Raw genomic sequence first — 20,138 nt, 5'->3', positions numbered from 1 at the left:
TTTCTGTTACTTGAGGGCTAAAAATTTCTACATGACCGTTCCATTCAAGTGCAATTTTCGAAGCTTATCTACAAAATTCCCTAAGATTTTCTGACGTTTAATTTACTTATTTAATTTACCTCTCATGTTAGGCTATTTTTCGTAGAAAAAAGCAAACCTGAATTTTCGGATTTAAAAATGTAGTGGAGAGAGAAATTAGAAAATGACTCACTTTCGTAATAGGTCAAATTTCATCAAAAATTTTCGGTAAATAATAACTCAAGCCCTTGTAATTTCGAAAAGACTCAAGTTCCCCAAGGATGACGGAACAGAAACAAATTTTACAGCGTCGCTTAGCATGCTTTTCTAGAGATCTAAAAGTACTTTGGATAGCCAAAAAAGTGTTTTCAATGCATTCAGGAGGAAACAGTCGTTGAGTGACCCTGATCCATAACTCCATATACGCACGCTAAGCATGAACTATTCTTAATTTGCTTAATATTACATTGTAAACTACTGCTTTTTTTTTTTTTCGGTTCTCTTCGAAATGGTTTTAAAGCTGCCCACTCAGCCAGAACGCCAACATGTTTCTAAAGCTGTCATGAGACGTGCCCTAAACGTCTCTCTTCATGATCAGTCCTACATCGACAATGCCATCTGGTCGTTCTCATCGTTCGGTAAGTCAGATATCAGTTGCAATAAGCTGGCCAGCTGATGCAAAAAATGGCGTATTATGTCTGCACTACTAGTACGTAAGGAATGACGGTTCGCACGTCGGAGCACAATAATCCTGATGAGCATATAATTCATTACGAAAGGTGATGTTAGCGCAACACAGTATTACTGTACAGCATTGTTGCGACATTGTTTCAAATGGTTGCCACATTGTTCCAACATTGCAACGCTGTGTTGCGCAGAAAATTGTCGTTGCAAATCGTCTCGTGTAACATCACCTTAATGACTGGCTGCACCATGATAACACAATCTGATAATTCTCATTCACGCAAGATTCAAGTTTACCTCATTGTAGCTATTGGCCCTGTGAAAATCGCACTAAAGGACAAAATTGTTATTTTGTTGACACAATTGTCATTTGTTTGAGAGTTACCTGAACAAGTTTTGTGTAATATTGGGTAAGAGCAAATAATTTGAGTGCCCCAACCTCCTCCTCCTCCCCCCCCCCCCCCCCCCCCCCCCTCTCCTCCCACCAACCCACCAAAGAAAAAGGAAAAAGAGTAAGGATAAATTTCGTTAGGCATGCAAACTTTGATTATCATATACGGTTGCAAATAAATACACATGGTGATATATATATATATATCAGTGAACTAAACAGATATTGTCGGTAGCAGTCCGACAGAAAAAAATATACAGCTTGTGTGTTAGCTATAAATAAAACGCTTCGGATGCACAAGCAGCGAGGAATCAAACCTCATAAATGAGGGAAAATGGTCATTTTTTTTCCCTTGATGAGCCGCCCTGAGGCTGTGCCGATTTCATTGTTCTCGCATGATTGCGTTCACGTTTTGACTGATCTCTCATTTGTTTTTGTTCTCGACTTTCGTGGCCCAAACGAAGTCAAAACCACCAGTCACGTTTTAACATCACCAAGAAAGGAAAGAAAGCCTTTTTGCAGGTAAAAGCTGGAGTTTTGAAGAAATGTGAGAGGGATGTCACGGTAAATTAGCTTTTAGAAAAATCCTAAAACAGGACTGAAAAGTCGACGATTTTCTGGATAAAGTGAATTATGCTTGGCTTTTTTCCAGTGTCATAAGAAAGAATGGGTTATTTCTCAACTTAAATTGACTTCACTGTTTTTCTTTTAGCATCTCACTTCTCCTTAATCGTATTTAACTACCTCTTGCATCATGATTTCTTAGTCCAACAAAAGACCAAAACGTGCAGGCTGTTGAAACCATATGCATTCAGTTCCATTTTTCTTCCCCATCCCATGATTTCCTTCAAAAAATTTCGAGTAAACTTCGACTATTAGGTTTTAAAGGATATTTGGTGGTGAAAACAATTTCACTTTCGAAGCAGTATAAGTATAAGACAGAAATCTTTTGAAATCTTCACCAGGGTCCCCAAACAATTTCGATTGCTTTGTACGACAAAAGACCTTAATTAACCTAAATTGTTATTCTCTGTGACGTAATTTTCCAGTTCCTAGAAAATATGCCGAACATATCAAGATGCATAATTTAGCACACGTTAATTATGTATGAACTCAAGCGTTTATAAATTGCAAAACTTAGTCACAGCTTCAGGTCTTACAACTAAACGATTTTTTGCTACCCTGGCCAAAGGCAGGTAGTCATGCCGACAAACATGTTTCTGTTGGTATGGAGTTTTGCTGCAGGTACTTGTCAAATAACCTGCACTCTTCCACTCTGTTTGAACTCGGTATGTATTTAATGATCAGTTGGGGTAGTTTTACTCACTAATCTTCTCCCTTCTGTTTTCAGCTGTGGTGAGTTCATTTGGAGCCGGTGAGTGTTTAATCCTAATGTTTGTCGTTAGTCAACCCAGTAACAAATGCTGTAGATATTGTATCACCTCCTAAAATGACTGCCTGATTCCGGTTTTGAAATATGACAGCTGGCTGATCCACTGTGCAGGTGATAAAACAGTAATGTATTTTCTAAAAGAGTATAATACAAATGAAGACACGCAAGAATTAAAAAGCACATTTAAGACGACTAAGTGAAAGTTGGCAGGAAAGCTTAATTCTGTGACGATGATCGATTTAGGAGAAACGTTATGTAAGATTTGAGGCAAACTTGGCCAATTATCAGCGACTTTTCATGTCTTCGCATGATCGCTGTGAATTTCTTTTAAGTCAGAAACTTAACTTATGTTTTTTTCTGTAGCTTATAGTGATCATCATTCGTATTTTACCTCTCAAACGTCGAGTTTTTTCATCAGAGAAATATGAGTGCAGCGTTGCAGAAGTTTATTGCGTTTTTATAATTTCATGATTACACCCTTGAAAATGACTTCGGTACAGGCATGTTTACTCCTTTCGCAAAACCAGCAGACGACTGCTAGGCCGTTCTATGTCTTAAAGAAGGTGACTATGTGTAGTTTCCAGTTAAAAGTAAATCACGGCAACTCCTTCGTCTGTGTTTATGTCAAGCAATTTTCTGATAGCTCAAGAAACCCATTTTGCATGGCATTGTTTCACTTTGCAATTAGTCATTGTTATATTACCGTGATAAACACTTATATTGCACCGACGTTAGAGTGCTTGATACTTCTTAAAGAAGGATTAAGTGTTCCTTAAGCTCTTGATGTTGAGTACTTTTTAACACTGTGTGTTAAACCAATCAAAAAAATAGTTTCACTCCTTTAGGCATACGCTGGACTCGACAAGTATTATCATCAGAACAAATCAACTCTCTCAAAAATTCCGAAACAGCTTAAACTCTGAAAGAATCAAAAAGTACTTTCCAGAGAATGGGACAAGAGATCGTTGAAAAAGGATAAAGATAAATCAAAGAGGATAAGGCTTCTCATTATCCCTGCAATTATAAAATTTACACGCAAAAACATTCACTACTTTTAAGTAAAACTAATGGCGTAATGCGCCATAGCTGTCCTTTAAATGGCCCCGAAGGATCACATATTTAAAAGGACTTAAATTTAAGTTTATCATGAGGGGGAACGTGTCTACTTGACAATTCCGCCGTCGACAATATTTGGAGGACCCAAAGATCTGCTTCAGTCTATCCGGCTCGAGCTCTTCTTACAATGTAAAACAAATCGAGATTAGAACATCAAAATTAAACAGCACAGTCAGGCCCACGTCAAGCGCCCTTCAGTGATTAGATGTTAATTGCAGTTTGGACTACAGAGTGGTAATCCGGACCAATACTCTGTTGAAACAACTTAGAAGTGAAGGTACTGCCTTATTGCCCCCTGTTCCTCGCCCCTTGAACTTGACTTAACCGAAGCAAAAGCAGGATCTTTGAATTTGTGGCTTACTAAGACAAATTCAATTAGTTCGGCTAATGTCAAGTGCAGCGTTTGACCCAGATAAGTTCGGCTGCATGACGTATTTGAATCGGGTGAGGCTTTGCTTGTCACTTTATCCGAACTCGAATAATTGAAGGCGGCTGATGTGAATTGACCCAGTAGTTCGACTCATCGTATTTGAATCGGCCGAGGCTTTGATAGAGTCACATTGGCTTTTGAGGTAGGCTCATGTGAACGACATTTTACCAGGGCCTAATAAAGAAAGCATTCCGTGCTTGGAAGCTGGAAAGTCATTTAGCTGGTGGAGTGCGGTTGATGGCACACTATTTTCTCATATGAAAGGTCAGCCGGATTAAGTTGAGGCAGAAAAAAAATCCAAACTTACAAACAAAACAACCTAGCACATAAGTTTTTTTTAGGATGTCAAAGTTTGTCACTGAGCTCATCAATGTTACACCTTCCGTTATATAACTGAATGTTCCCTGGATATTATAACTAAGCTCAGACTCAAAAGTAGGTTGAGTTTAATCGTCCGGGTGAACGTGAGTGACGTTTCCACAACCTGTGCGGTAGTTTTTCAGAGTCAAAAAAAAAAAAAAAGCTCACACTACAAGCAATGCGTTAAGTGAAACTGATTTTCATATTTATTCATGTGGGTTCAGTTTGAAGTTAATTCATTTTGAGCGCAGTGTGGGACTTAGTTTATAGTTATAAAGGGGCAGCCGGTATCAAATTTCAATCGCTCGTATTCTATCTCTTCAAATTGGTCAAATGTTGGCGATTTTTTCAGGGGTTGAATTCCTAAGGACCGTATCTAAGTTCACAAAAAGAAAAAGAAAATCGTTGTCTTATGTTGACGTCCTCAGCCCTTAAAACTTGAAATTAGAACTTGCACGTCGTAGTCGGACAGTGAACGCAATAAAATGTACAAAAAAGCTTGATGCACGTGCAAAGCTTTAATTTGTTTTGCTTATCTAAACCTATTGCTTTTTGCCGTTCTCGTCGCTGTCCCCGTCGTCGTTGCTTAAGCTCCTTATTGTCATCAGACAAAAAAGCAATGTTCTTAGCAGGGGGTGGTTAGAGGTGTAGTTTAAGGCAATTATCACCCATTAAACAAATTCGAATTCACCAAATATACTTTGAAATTGAATGAGATAATTATGGTGGCCTAAACGTAATGCAACTTCTCTTTAAAAGAGTAATTAATCGATTTTTAGGACAGACATGTAAAATAGTCTTTTGTTTTGCTTTGTCTTTTCCTTCGAAAAGTCTTCAGTGGAAGCGCGTTTCATTAACAAATGATAAGAGATTACTATCGTTAATTTTGCAGAGTACGGTTGCGTACTTTCGCTTTAGTGCAGCATGACTCGAACATTCGGCGTGGAAAGGCTTGCCCCATGAAAGATATTCCGTATTCCGAAAGGCCAGGGCTTCGAAAACGGGAATTCAGTTCAAAGGATCCGGAATTCCGCTAACGATTGAAGTCCGGAATCCACGTTCTACTGAAAAAGAATCCGGAATCTACAACCTGGAATTCGTAATCCACAGTGTGGAATCTTGAATTTAAGACTATCTTGGATTACCTTTATTATACTACTAAATGAGAAATTTCTGCAATTTGATTGGCTTAGAGCAGTGGTATTTCAGCTTAATTTGAAATACCGACATGTGAAAATTACAAACCTTTTGTTGGTAGTAGGGTAAGTATTTGGCATAAATACCACGAGTGATATTTCAAAATTGTCTCAAATTGCACTCGCCTAAGGGACCAGTCATAATTTAAGTTGGAGGGGAGGTGGAGGAGAAATTGTTTTTTATCCCAAATTATTTCCAGACCCCTACTAAAAGCACCCATGTTTTTTAGGTACCCCCCTTCAATCATGTTAAAAGATTTAAGGGCCCCCCTTTCTTACATAATACCCAAATGGTAATAACAAGTAACATTTTCTTTACTTTACCGTTCTTACTCACTGTCACTTCCGAATGTGCTAACTAACAACAGAGAAGCACTTAGCTTCATACTAAACTGAGAAAGAGATTTCCCCTACAGCCTCTCAAACAGCTTATAGAGCAAGGATACATCAGTGATTGTGTTATAATTGAGATAAGACAAGCCATCGAAAGGTTAGAGGCCAACAGGACCGCTTCGAGGAAGAAAGAAGATAATCAGCCAAAGCTTACTGCTTTTTATATGTCTGAGTAGTACATGCTCTAGTAGCAAAAAACTTGACAGTGACACAGACAGTGAGTCCACATCAACCTCATCTACAAATAATGATTCGGATAGTGAGATTGCATAATATGACTTTATGCATGTAATCATTTGTTAAAATGCCGATGAAATTGTTTCAGTGTTACACAATAATGGATGTTGTGTTGATGCACCTACTATTTGAGCATTAAATCTTTTTGTAAAAATGCTGATTAAATTGTTTTAGTATGACACAATATAGGACTTTGTGTAAAACTGAATCTAAATCAGGTCCTTTAATACTCAAGCATCATGCTGCTCAGTAGGGATGCTACTTAACAGAAACTTGAAGACCCCCCCAAGGTCATCTTTTGGCATTTTAAGGCCCCCCATATTCCATCCAAAAACAAATTGACGGCCCCCCAATTTCTCCTACATCCCCTCCCCCCTCCAACTTAAATTATGACTGGTCCCTAAAAGCTCGCGAAATTACGTACAACAATTTTCACTCGTGGTATTTATGCCAAATATCACTGGAAATCATGCTATTACCTATACTGCGAAAAGGGCGAAAAGGTGGGTAATATAAATCGAATTGAGTGAGATGCCAAAGGGGAATACCGGTTTTGATCCCGTTTGGCCCATTGAAATAGAATGAGGCTTTATGCTCTGTTTTGTGTCATACATATCGTAAATCTGCATAGGAAAAGACACATGTTTTAATGACTGGCATCTTACATAGAAATAAGCATGATTTGGAAATATTTTGAGCGAATAATTAATAAACAATTGTTGAATTCCATTTTCCATTTTGGACTGATGCTTTCTCCGCCCGATAAGACTGGTTAGGAACCGTCTTCTGACTGCACCAGGAAATTCTCAAGGTTTTATTTTTGCCCGGCCTCAAAATCTTTCTGCAGCAGCCTCAAGATTTACAGCGTGAAAGGCTCCTTGATGGGTTTTTCACATAGCATAGTTCAGACATTATAAACTAAGGGGGCCGTATGAAAAATTTATTTATGTTGAACATCGAGAAAGAACTATCGAAAAGATCATTTTCACGTAAAAAATAAATGAATACAATTCTTAAATTCAACACAGTTTAGCTGAACATAAATCAATAAAACGGCTCACATATCCCTCCAAACAATTCAGCCTTTTTTTCTTCTCTGTAAGTCCGCGTGGACTCGGTCCTTGGACAGTTTCAGTATAGACGCTTATTTGTTGTAAACAAAGATGTGAGTTAACACAGTGCAGTGCACTGGTCTATGAGTAGTCCGGAATATCCCTAAATTTAAGGGTAGGGCCAACTGGTCACGGGACACTGTTCAACCAATGAGAAGGCGAGCCTTTGTTTATCAAAATATCGACCCAGTGGTCAAAAATTTTCACAACAGCGTACGGAGTCGGACAAATTTTAAGATAACTTACAGTACTCGTCTAGGTATCACATTATTTCAAAGAAAACAATAAGAGTATTATTCATTGCAAGGAATCACTGGGGTGTTCGAACTAATTCCGGACCGGTCGCAGAGGTCGTGGCTCCAGCACTGATTTGGCTTGCAAGATTTTTGATAGTAACAATCTGGTCTGTGTAAAACTTATAGCCGTAGAGAGTGTGTGAAAATTTGTTGAGATCTTACAAAACAGGAATAGTACTTCCTATTAACTTCTACAGGACAAGAATCAAAGAACCAGTCATCATAACAAGGATTAAAAGTAGTTCAAATTTATTGATTTTTCTTGTTTGTTTTTTTGCGTTGTTTCGTGTTGACTTCAAGCATCTGGTGCTTTCTTTGCTTGCTGTCGTACCTGCAATGTTTTAATTTTATCCCAGATAATCAGTGCATGTTCAATGAGTAGCGAAATACATCATTTACAGTTGAAATTTGTCTTCTTTCTTTGACTTTTTTTAACTGTGGATGAACATTTGGAGAATCCAACAATAATAATCTTTCAAGATTTGGTGAAATTCAGAAACAAAGCCGGGTTAGTATCTACCTAGTCTGCTACACAGCCGTTTTACGACACTAAAAACGGCTGTGTAGCAGACTAGTATCTACCTTGCGCATATGATCTTTAACTTTATCCCCGCAAATTGGCAAAGTGAGGCGAGATGTTGGACGTGAATATCCATAAGACTAATAAAGTTGTTTTGGCCTTGAAAAGAAAAAAAGGCAAAGGATTGTATTAATGCGAAAAAAGTAATAACAAGGTTCTGCGATGTCTGCGTGAAACCCGGGAGAGGAACACGTTCGTGTGTTGGACCTCGGAATTCAAAAATTGTCTACCAAAATTCCAGGTTGTCTAAATCCCCACATTCAACATGATGAAAGTTAATAATCGATATGACAATCGAGGAAAAATATCTAGAACTTCGTAAAAAAGCTGTGAATCGAAAAAATAATAGATAATCTCGCCTACATCGTGTTGTCAAGAAGAAATAAGACACAAAGTGTGCTGAATATTTCACCAAACACTTCCAAAATGGCTTTCGTTACGCTGTCCACTTAAAAAAATTGTGTATGCCTCATGAAAAGTCTTTAAAGTATGCCTGAGAGCCCCGAAACGGTGACTGTGGTCGTTTAGATAATCTATCCGCCATTTTCCGCGAGAACAATTATACCTCCATGACGTCACAACTGTCCTTACGTTTAGGGATATTCCGGACTGATGAGTAAATCTTTCAACTTCTCATTATTAACAATGTTCATCCTCGGCTGGTTTTCCGGTTTCGTGAGAATCGTAGTAAAAGTTGTAGAACAATATCCATAAGTAAGCATCAGACAAGAGTTTGTCTTAGAAGATTGGATGACAGGAAAAGAATAAAGTTAACAACGAAAATCGCTAAGATAATGCCGAGTAGTTATTAATAAATTATTTTTGTCCACCCAAAGACTTAGACACTAGACCTTCCCCGAAAAGCTAAAATGGATGATCTACCACTATGTCCCTATTCTGGCAATCTACTCAGATTTATTATGATGACTACATTTTCGGCAAAATTTGTTAGTTTAAAAATCGCGAAAAATTAAACAGTGACGAATGGTTTATAAGTACAATTAAACTTTTTGAAGTCTCAAAATTAAAATTGCTCCCCCGACCCGTGTATTAGATTCTGCTACGGAAACTTTAAAAATCTTTCTTATCCTTTCATGTATAGCCTGGTCTTTCACTTGGGCAAGCATGCTTATCGATTTAATTGTTTCTTATATAACTTTTGTACTTTAGATTCTCTTGATAATCTTTCTTCTACTGACTGTGATGACGTCAAACCCAGCAGTCACGTTTTGGCATCCCCAGGGAACGATTTATATTCCGTTAAAAAACGGTATAAATAGACTTTTCAGCAAAGCAGTTAGAGTTATTTCCAAAAAATTATTTCTCCTTATTTTGTTTTGTTTTGCTTTGTTTTTTTTTAAGAACTTGTTATGAAAAATACGTTATTTGTAATCTCAGCCGTAGGCAAAATACCAACATAGGCGTACAAACGTTTTGTTCTAAAACAGTCAAGTTCTCTCACCAATGGAAGAGAAATTTAGTTTTTCTCCAAAAATAGAAAGGAAGAGAATCACGTGTCTGTTGACTCCATTTCACCTCCGACAGTACACTTAACTACGACTTTTTAATTGAATTTCGATTAGCTTGTTCAACAAAAGATCATAGTTAACCTTCACCTCTGTTATGTTTTATGACGTTTTTTTTCCTGTGGTTAGAAAATATGCCGGACAAATAAACATGCAGAGTTTAGCATACTTCAATTATGTATGAACTCAAGCGCTCAACGATTGCAAAATTAGGTCACAGATTTCACTTGTAGAACTTAAGTATCATAGTGGCACTGAACAGATAAGACCTAATAAGGCCGTCAGCCATGCTGGCGAACAAGTTTCTATTCTTATGGAGTTTTGCCTCAGGTAAAAGTGAAGTATTTTTTTTTACCCACTGCTAAAACTCCGGGTCCATATTTCGTAATGAGTCGTGTTTGATCGTTGCGGTAAACGCGTTTCTTTTCTCTTCCCTTCTGTTTAGCTGTTGTGGGTTCATTTGGAACCGGTAAGTGTTATCCTTATTTGTTTTTCAGTCAGCCTCGTGTCTTAGCTTATTTCAAGCCCTCGAACTACTCCGTTATCGCGTTGAAATATGAAAACAACACTACCGAACCAGAGGGAGCACACCTGTGTTTATAAGAAGAATGCAATCTGCCGAAAATTAATTGAGAGTTAAAATTCTTTAATTGCTGAAGTGTAAGGCATGATGTAAGGCACGCACAGGTCGTGCGTTTCGTATCGTTTGTTACAAGTAGAAGGTTATAAATCCTGAGGGAATTCGGAGTGGCTTAGATATATTTGTCTTCATATTCTGTCCTTAACAGCTGCAAAGCGGAGAGCAGCATTAAGCTGCTTTCCCCCTTTTTGAGATATTATTGCCGGATTACGGCTTTTGATCAAAAACCTCACTCTGCAGTTAAGTTCAGTTAGCAGAAAAATGCAGTTCTCACACTTTAAAGTTCGGTTTTCGTGAGTTTATCTGCCGAATTACAGCTTTCGACTGAAAACAATTAATCATTAGTTCTCTTGACTTCTCAAAACCGACACGGTCGACCAAGGTTCCGTATGACAGGAGGGAAGGTTAGAAGGGAGGGTTAAATTTTCTTTGCTTGAAAGTTGAAATTAAGCAGCTGGGTTGTGTTTTCAGTGCACGGACTTTAAAAAAGATTATGATACTCAAAAGCAATTATCCATGGCGTTTAATTTACCCGACATGTAAAGAAGAATTTAATTGTTGGCTTCATTGATATAAACATTCATATTGGACCCAGAATGTCCAATTTTTTGGCTACTAATACTTTAAACGACTGATCAAGATGTTAGTCGTAACGAATTAACGAAATCGAAGAACTAAGCAAGCCTATATTGTTGCTAAAGAGTCAATAAAAAGAAATACCTAAAACAGAAAACATATTAGTACACCGACCTTTAGAATATTGGCCTTTCGGAGGGTGTTCCTTTTTCAAAAAAAACAAATCAAATTAATCACAAACAAAAAGACACTACTCGAGAAATTAAAACCCAGTGCCAGGTTACAAATGATTTTTCTTTTTGAAAAGCACATTTGTTCGACTTTTTCACCGTTTTAGTTGGAAAGACAATAAGTTGTGTTGAGTTTTAATTTCTATTAGTACTTAATGTAAATCTGTACGTATACATTAATTCAAAGTGATAGTCTCTGATGGGTTTTTACAAATCTGTCCAGTCCGCATCATATATAATATATCCGAACGCAGTTACAACTTCATTTGAAAATTTAGTCGGACGATGATTTGCCCGATGACTGACAGTGATTTGTAGTTCTAATTAGTGGAATAGAAGCCCATAGTGGGCGAAAAATTTTGGAAATAATTACCTACCAAGTTATCATCTTGCCAAACTTTGAGTCTCGAAGACAGAGCAGGACTTATTTTCTGGAATGTTGCGTAACTAAATTTACTCTCAACTGGTTTCGAAATTTGGTGATACGCAAATAAAAGTAAGGATTGCAAGATAAAGACAATGGATTTTTTTTAATTAGTGATCACTACCATTTCCTGACATTTTTCAGGTTTGCATACCGTTCAATAGTGTTAGTCTGCTGTTCACATGAGGTGATGCACCTTCCTCGGCTGGCAGCTAATTCTATAAGTCAGAGTGTGAATGTCATTTCTTATAGTTGGTGTCTACTGCTTTTCAATGAAAAAAAAAAACAACGGTGAAAACAGAAAAAAAAATTATCACAGAAGTGTTATGTGTGCGGATAACAGCATAATCCTCTGGATCAAGCTTTAGACCACGCTTTGTTCTTTAAAACAACCCTAAAATCACTTATCATGCAATATAACACATGAAAAAAATGAGCTAAGTCGAAAAGGTTCATTTGCTTTATTTCACTTAACGCTTGTGGAACAGATTGAACTTTTTTATTTAGATTATGATCGTTTTAACTTTTATTAATGCGTTTATTTTCTGTATTGATATATGGTGTCACCACTTGGTGTGTAATAACTAGTCGATTTGTCAACGGTTCTATTTATCTATCTTCCGTTACGTTAGAACACATTATGGCCGACACAGAAAATTTTCTAAGAGGTGATTGTTTCCAAAAGCGGTTATTTAGAGGACAGAAAAATTTTTACTTATCAAAAGGTACGTTTAGAAGTGAATTTTGTGAGTTTTTGTTTGAGTTCTTTGTGACACACACTAGCGGCTTGCTATAGGAACGTGCAGTCCGTAAAGAGCTCTTAGTTCTTTACGAAAGAGACAGGAAACTAGAAAGAGTTGTTTTCAGACTTTCTTGCCGGGGACTGACGTCACTCAAACGACTACCATCAGTTTGCTTGGGTGATCTTTATTCCAGGTTTTTTCCAGAATTAATGTTGATAGCTTTTTTTATACTGAGTTTGTAGTCTTTCTGACAGTATTAATAAATTGTACTTTAATGAGGCGACTTTTATAAGGCGTGTTAGATGGGGCAAGGGAAATGAAGTTTAACAAACTTAAAAAAAATCGAGCGATAATCGAGTTAGTCGAAAAAATGTATAATACTTGATCAAATCCAAATTTTGTTTCAGATTAAAGTGCCCATATGTTAAAAAGGAGACTGAGGTTTTTTCTTTTTCCTCGGGAATGCGTTCAGTTCTCACCAGACGCCAAAATGTTTACACAAACTACAGTGACTGTCATATGTCCTTACAGTTTCCTTTGTCTTTTCATCCTTTGCCGCAGACCATGGTTAACACTTGACGTTAACAGATCGACGCCGTTGGATATATTTACCGCCGAGTTCTCTCTCTCTTTCGCTCTCGACGCTCTAGAGTTAGCGGGGCTAACGCTAGACTGAAATGTCAGCTCTAAAGTATCCCTCTCTAGCTGTTTGTTTTAGGAAAGAGTGTGTCTTAAATAATATGTCTGAGATAACTGTCTCTAAAGACATTTAACAGCTTTTTCATAGTTTTTCACTGGCTTGAAGACCAGGGTTGCGATCGTTGTCATTGGTGTTGCTTTCTTTCCTATTTCATGCCAGCTTTGAGAATTTTTAATGAAGTTGTTATTAAACTTTTAAGACTATTACTTGTACTTCGTGACAAAGTTTTTGGAAATGTCAGGTCAGCTAATGTCCTATTGAAGCTGCTTAACGTTTTGGTCGTTCCTTTGATTCAAGTTTTGTAAAGTTAGCTAAACAATACGAAATCAAATGCACAGCCTAATATGCGAATAGTGAAGTAAAAAGTTGAGAGTTCTTTTCCGCTCAAAATGCACTCAGTTCTCAGTTGGATCCTGTCTATAGATAGATGTTTACACATTCCAAATCAAAGGTCCTTACAACCTTGCATTGTCTTGTTCAGTGCTGGCCCTGCTCCGGATTTTTTATTTGGCCTTGACACATCGACGCAGCTGAGGTTTTCAAAAACACACAGTTTATTTTCTGAATGCAAGTCAACTCGCAAGCTTTATGAAATGTTAATATTGCTTATAGAAAGCTTTTAAGACTGTAAAAGGGTAAAAATCCGATCAGACGAAATACTAATTGAACCTGTCAAACTGTGATAAGTTAGTTACCAGTGTTGATGATTGTTGTTCTATGGCAACTATCGTTTTATTTGTAATCGTAATAACCCAGTCTGTCGAGGAGTCACAGCGCCGTTACTAACTAACAAAGCCTTCAAGAAACACTGCCTTAAATGAGCATTCAAGGAAATCATAGCACTTCAGTGCCATTATCTTATTTTGCGAAACTGTTTGTGGTTGCCATGGGAAACAAGCAACCAAATAAATGCTTGATCCTTGCAGAACCTCCCTTATGGCTTTTGTAACAATAACACAACCCGATTTTCATTGTACATTTTAGCTTTTATCTGACTCCTTTCTTTTACTTTCCAAATGCGCTTATAATGAATGATTTTGATTCGATTATTGACCATTTAAATATCATTAGTCAATTTCTAGACAGAAGAATGCTTTGCCATGGATTTAGACCTTTGCCAGATTCGTCCAACGAATTAGAAGAATGCTTAACATCAACATTTAAATACTGATTTTTCAAATTAAAGATTATATGATAAGCAAACAAAACGGTTTATCCACTGGAATCATTACCTTTTCCCTCCTCTTTGTAAAAGTGAATCATTTTTGTCTAAAAAGGTTATTGTTTGTTTGAGATTGATTTCGCTGTTTGTCAGAGCGTCGTTATGTAATAATCTTGATTGTCGCCGTATTCCTGACACAAAATTGAAAACATATAACTTATTTCATATTGATTTGTTAAATATCTTAGAATTCCATAAGGTCAACGTTAACAGCAAAAAGTGACAAAATCCAATGGTATAAATCAAAGATGAAAAAGTCCATTTTGTACAGTTTAATAACAAACCTTGTCTATTTGTAGGTGAAAATGCTTAATTTGTTCTCGTTCGGAAACGAGCTTGCATAAAATTATTTGAATGCTGAGGTCAATTTCCCAACAAGTTCTTTTTCACATGCATAGAAATCATTTAAAATTTAGACTGTCAGTCAAGTACAAATCCCCTTTTGCTACGGTGCACTACCAAATTTCACGAGATAGTTGTGACGAAGCAGGCGAATTCGAATGATGAAAATGTGAAAATAGTCAATGAAGCATCATTGCATTGTAAACATATCGAGTAATTTGAATTACCGTCGACTAATTCGTAGACAGGCTAATAACAAGCTAATAACTTAATTTAACTTCTCGTTATTCATAAAATTGATAAAGATTGTAAAAATTCAATCAATACGGACACTAAGAGATGAATCGAAACCCATATGGTATCTACTTATTTTTTTTTTCAAGTAATTAACTTGAATTCGAATGATGAAAATGTGAAAATAGTCAATGAAGCATCATTGCATTGTAAACATATCGAGTAATTTGAATTACCGTCGACTAATTCGTAGACAGGCTAATAACAAGCTAATAACTTAATTTAACTTCTCGTTATTCATAAAATTGATAAAGATTGTAAAAATTCAATCAATACGGACACTAAGAGATGAATCGAAACCCATATGGTATCTACTTATTTTTTTTTTCAAGTAATTAACTTGAATTCGAATGATGAAAATGTGAAAATAGTCAATGAAGCATCATTGCATTGTAAACATATCGAGTAATTTGAATTACCGTCGACTAATTCGTAGACAGGCTAATAACAAGCTAATAACTTAATTTAACTTCTCGTTATTCATAAAATTGATAAAGATTGTAAAAATTCAATCAATACGGACACTAAGAGATGAATCGAAACCCATATGGTATCTACTTATTTTTTTTTTCAAGTAATTAACTTGAATTCGAATGATGAAAATGTGAAAATAGTCAATGAAGCATCATTGCATTGTAAACATATCGAGTAATTTGAATTACCGTCGACTAATTCGTAGACAGGCTAATAACAAGCTAATAACTTAATTTAACTTCTCGTTATTCATAAAATTGATAAAGATTGTAAAAATTCAATCAATACGGACACTAAGAGATGAATCGAAACCCATATGGTATCTACTTATTTTTTTTCAAGTAATTAACTCATTCTTGACATGGGGTTTCCATTTGAACAATAACGTCTGTAGCCACTTTGGATAACTTAGCCTGTCCACAGGCCAACGAGTTATCAGCACGTATTGTCACCTTTATATTTCAAGAAAATCATCTGAATGGATGAGCAGCAAGGTTAGCACAACAGCGTTTTTCAAAAATCCAGCTAAAAGTACATAATCTTAATTTGTGCTTAAAGTCCTATAATAGAAGTGTTTCAATTTTATCAACAGAACCCGTGGTCTGGTACATTTCTCCGACCCGTGGGAGCCTCTCTGGGGGCACAAAGGTGTATGTTTTTGGAAGAGGTAAGTGAAAAATATTTTATTCCTCGTTCCTTGATCTCTTACAGTGCGACTTAGCAAGCAGTAAGGGAAGTGTAGTTACGATGATTTGCAAGAAGACACAAGTTCAACAATGGAAAATTACGAGTTGAACCACATCTTTTCTGATGGGTCAGTTAGTTTTCTTACACGGACAGACGGTTCCTAAGAGTTTGCAGGGTATACGTGAGTTTATAGCTTAGCTGAGTGAGTTTTAAGCTTAGTTATAGCTTCCTAAAAAAGTACAAATTCGCGGCTTAAAAAAGCAAGGTTACTGACAATAAATGTTTATTGAAGTTTGTTTTCTTTTTCCCCTTAGATTTTGCAAATGATCAGTTTAGCTTTCAAAACCCTACGTTAGGAAACAAAATAACATTTTGTTCGAGCAAACATTGTGTAGATTGTGATATCATACAAACTGACGTATCAAAGGTGAAAGTAGGATGCGAAATAAGGTAAGTAAATTGAAAACTGCTTCGAGGTAGTTTCCTTGGGAAAATTCAAAACGGATTCTTTGATTTAACAACAGATTTTGCCTTTTTCTGCTAAAATCCAAAAAGTCGATTTTGAGTCTACATAATTCACATTCCGAATGAATTCTTGAGATCAAATCTAAATTCGGATATTAAGAAGATCTGTACGTTTTTTGGGGCGCGGATCGAAAATAAGGAACACCTGCATGGTAAGCGATTTCTTGTAAAAATATTTGGCCCACCACGATCTCACAAGTTAGCTCCAAGATGGCTGGCACGGTCAAGAATTCATGGTCTGGATTTGTGGTTTCTTTCGTTGCAACGAAATCCAAAGAATGTGACATCAATTATCCGTCATCTTGGATTCTCAAAAAGAGACTCATTCTTATTTTGGAGCTGCTTTTCAGATGCAAAGGTTGAGGACATTCCTGTATTTGTGTGACCGTAGACTAACCCTTATAAGCTCCCCACCTCCTCCCCCCTTAAATGTTGGCCAATTTATATGTAAGCAAAAAAAAATACCTCCCATTTAAGCCTCCTCCAAAGAATTCGATTTATTATGAAATTTTGACGCTTAATTAAAAAACATTAAAAGCAAAACGTGTTTTGATCAACACTGCTAATTAGCTTGTTCCGAGGCGCTTTTTCTATTCCGTTTATAAATATAAGCTCCCTTGAATATAAACCACTCTATAAGTCCTCCTAACACCTCTTACGATGGGCTTATTAGACTTTCTAAATGTCCTTCATTTTTTCCCCTGGTTGGTTCTGCCTTTTTAAAGACCTGGGCTGAGTTGCTCAAAGCATGGTTAGCTTTAACCATTGGTTAAGCAGTATCAAAACCAAGACGTTGTCAAGGTATTAAACGCTGGTTAACGCTAACCATGCTTCGAGCAACTGGGCCCTGGCGATTTTGTCCTCGCTCAGTCGCTGTGCAACCTCTTTGAAGCTCGCTTCGCTCGCTTTTTCTCGCTCATATTAAATTCGCTCGATAAGAATTTAAGAGAACTTATGAGAGGTCAATTTTTAGCAAGTCTACGGGCTTATAAGCGGCAATTTACGGTATCATCTACCAAATTACTTACAGGCCTCCTCCAGATGCCGATGAAGGCGAGTATAACCTGGTGATGTCTGTAAACGGAAAAGAAGTTACAAATAAATGCCCAGGCAGACCAAAAAATTGTATCTTTATGGTAAGATGGTATTTGAAAAAAAGAGTAAATATTAAAAGTAGATTTATCGTCTTACTAACAATTATTCCTCTAGCCCCGGGATGGGCTCTAAGTCAATAGCCCATGAGGGCGAGAGGAATAATTGTTTTAGTAAAGTCCAACTAGTTGGTCAAAAATATCGAGAATAAAAACATTTTAGTTAGTTAAAGCTAGACTTTAATCCTTTTTTGCCGCCAAAAATCCCACGCTTTTCGCTACTAGTGGGCTATAACATATAGCGTAGTAGTAGCTTAACCAATCAGAATGCAGCATTGATAATAGACTACTAGTTGGATTTTACTAACTGCTGTTAGCCTCTGCTTCGAGAGGCTCTGCGATTCTCGTATTTCTAGTTATCTTCTTACTGCTTTTCTCTCCCTCATAGGAGGAAACAGCTCTTATGATGAAAAGCAGTTACCCCTTTATTTAACGTCTCTTGTCATAAAAAACGCCCCTGGGTCTTCTTTCTCGAAAGCCCTGACAATTAGCTGGCCTGGATAGCTGTTGTTTAGGATGGAGGTTAAAGCAGTGTTACAGATAATATAACATAATCATCAGGTTTTTTTAATGACTGTTTCGTTAGCTAGAACCGCTTTTATTCTTTAGGTTTTGATTTAAAAATTTGACTTTCGCGCCTGAAAAGTTTGGGGTGAAATTGTGAAGTTTAAAAAACAGGCACCTGGCCTAATTGATCCATTAAGAAAATCATTATACGGTCACTGTGATAAGTTCTTCTTCTATCTTAAAGCCAAGTGTGAGTGTTTAATAAGGAGGTCACATAATGATATCAAAATTCAGCGAGAAGCACCTACCACCAAACTTTGAGCATGAACACACATCAAGTAGCGCATCACGGTGAAAGCCATAGACAGTTATTTTGTTTAGTTGTCAGGACCTATCAGCATTGCAGCCTTAGACATACCTTTGATACAGTAGTTTATCTAAAACTGAATGTTAGATCAAATGATCAAATGATTGTTTGTAAAATACTTACTAAGAAATTTTTGTTTTGAGTAGACTACACTCTGTTAATAGACGTGTGTTTCCTATTTTCCATCTTCATTTTTTAGTTTTACAGATGGAGCACTCCAACAATGGAGGATTTTTATCCACGAGCAGGTGTACCAGGTAGTAATCACAGGCATATCCGCTAACTACACCGTACAACCACATCTCCCGTGCTATTTGTAATGAAAAATTGGAAACACATTCAGAGATAACCGCGACAGGATTAGTTTAAACGGAAGAGTTCTAGTAAGATTCGAGGGGGCCGGACCAGTCATCCGGCAGGGTCTTAAATAACTCTGAAATAAAAGTACTGCCCAACATTTGCCCTGCCTAAGTATAAAACTTTTCGTGGCTTGGATGACTACATAGGAGGTACGACCTCGTCCCCAGTTTAGGAGATGCAATAAAACGTCGTCAACATTGATACCTACGTGCTAGATATTTGCACCCATAATACCAGGCACAGATGTTCTTACGCCGATTATCGCTAGCTCCAGTCTTCTGTTTCTTTTTCAAAAGCATTTTCATTGTTGATTTTAACTAGTATATAAGTAAGAATTAGTAACAAAATATATCACGTGATTTCCTCACCGAATGGACATGTCTTCATGTCTTCAGTAAAGAATCACAACATTCAAAAGGTAACCAGGAATTCGTTCTCTTAACGTTCAGATCGGTATTCAAATTTCGTTATAACTTGAAAAGCATGCGGCGGCTGAACTGCATGTAGTCATTAGGTAGACAAGAGTAAAACTGTTAACGCCTGCTGGAACCCTAGACATCTTGTGCTTATTACGACGAAGTAATCTCCTAATGTAGAGCATATATTGTGCTCAAAATCCGAGAATTTTTTTTTTAACATTGCCTCTCTCGACAGGAACACCAGTTGAAATCTTTGGGAAAATTCATACAACTCAATTCAGTAGGCTCTCACCTGGTTTTTCTCCAGCTAGTAACGAGATCACAAGGTAAGAGAGATCTTAACTTTTAAGAGAGATCTTTATTTTTCTTGTTTCTTTTTTTGACATTAACGAAACCTATCTTGAAAACGTCAATGATTATTTTAACTGGTGATTTGATTTGTTCTATTGAGGCCCAAGCATTTATAGTTAAAGTTGAATGAATCGTTTCATCTGTAATCTCTTGCAGGGTTTATGTTGGCCTCGAGTGTAATCCCTTTAATGAAGAAACCAACGAGCTGTGAGTATTGTCGTAATGGTTTACTCTATAGGCCGCTCCCCTCCCAGCTGTCCGCATTAGCCTCAAACTTCCAAAGAAAAAAGTCAGATAGTAAAATTTTTGAAAAAGGGACAACTCAGTGGCATACATAGCAAATGAACCTTATCGAGCTTATGTGAAAGGACATTGTCAGAGGATACAGGTCAGG

At 37.0% G+C, this 20,138-nt stretch overlaps 1 protein-coding gene across 1 annotated transcript in view; it reads left to right on the top strand.

Annotated features, from left to right (window-relative positions):
* The first annotated feature begins 526 nt into the window (after window positions 1–526).
* LOC140940955 (fibrocystin-L-like) overlaps window positions 527–20,138 on the top strand; it is a 63,870-nt gene continuing 44,258 nt past the window's right edge. Inside the window, exons 1-9 of the mRNA XM_073389917.1 lie at window positions 527–656; window positions 2,445–2,468; window positions 10,178–10,201; window positions 15,970–16,044; window positions 16,379–16,514; window positions 17,620–17,725; window positions 18,814–18,871; window positions 19,629–19,719; window positions 19,901–19,951. Coding sequence (XP_073246018.1) covers window positions 527–656; window positions 2,445–2,468; window positions 10,178–10,201; window positions 15,970–16,044; window positions 16,379–16,514; window positions 17,620–17,725; window positions 18,814–18,871; window positions 19,629–19,719; window positions 19,901–19,951 — 695 coding nt within the window. The remainder of the gene's footprint in view (window positions 657–2,444; window positions 2,469–10,177; window positions 10,202–15,969; window positions 16,045–16,378; window positions 16,515–17,619; window positions 17,726–18,813; window positions 18,872–19,628; window positions 19,720–19,900; window positions 19,952–20,138) is intronic.

Source organism: Porites lutea, chromosome 6 (genome assembly GCF_958299795.1).
Source record: "Porites lutea chromosome 6, jaPorLute2.1, whole genome shotgun sequence".
Classification (NCBI taxonomy): Eukaryota; Metazoa; Cnidaria; class Anthozoa; order Scleractinia; family Poritidae; genus Porites; species Porites lutea.
This window is presented reverse-complemented; position numbering and strand designations above follow the sequence as displayed.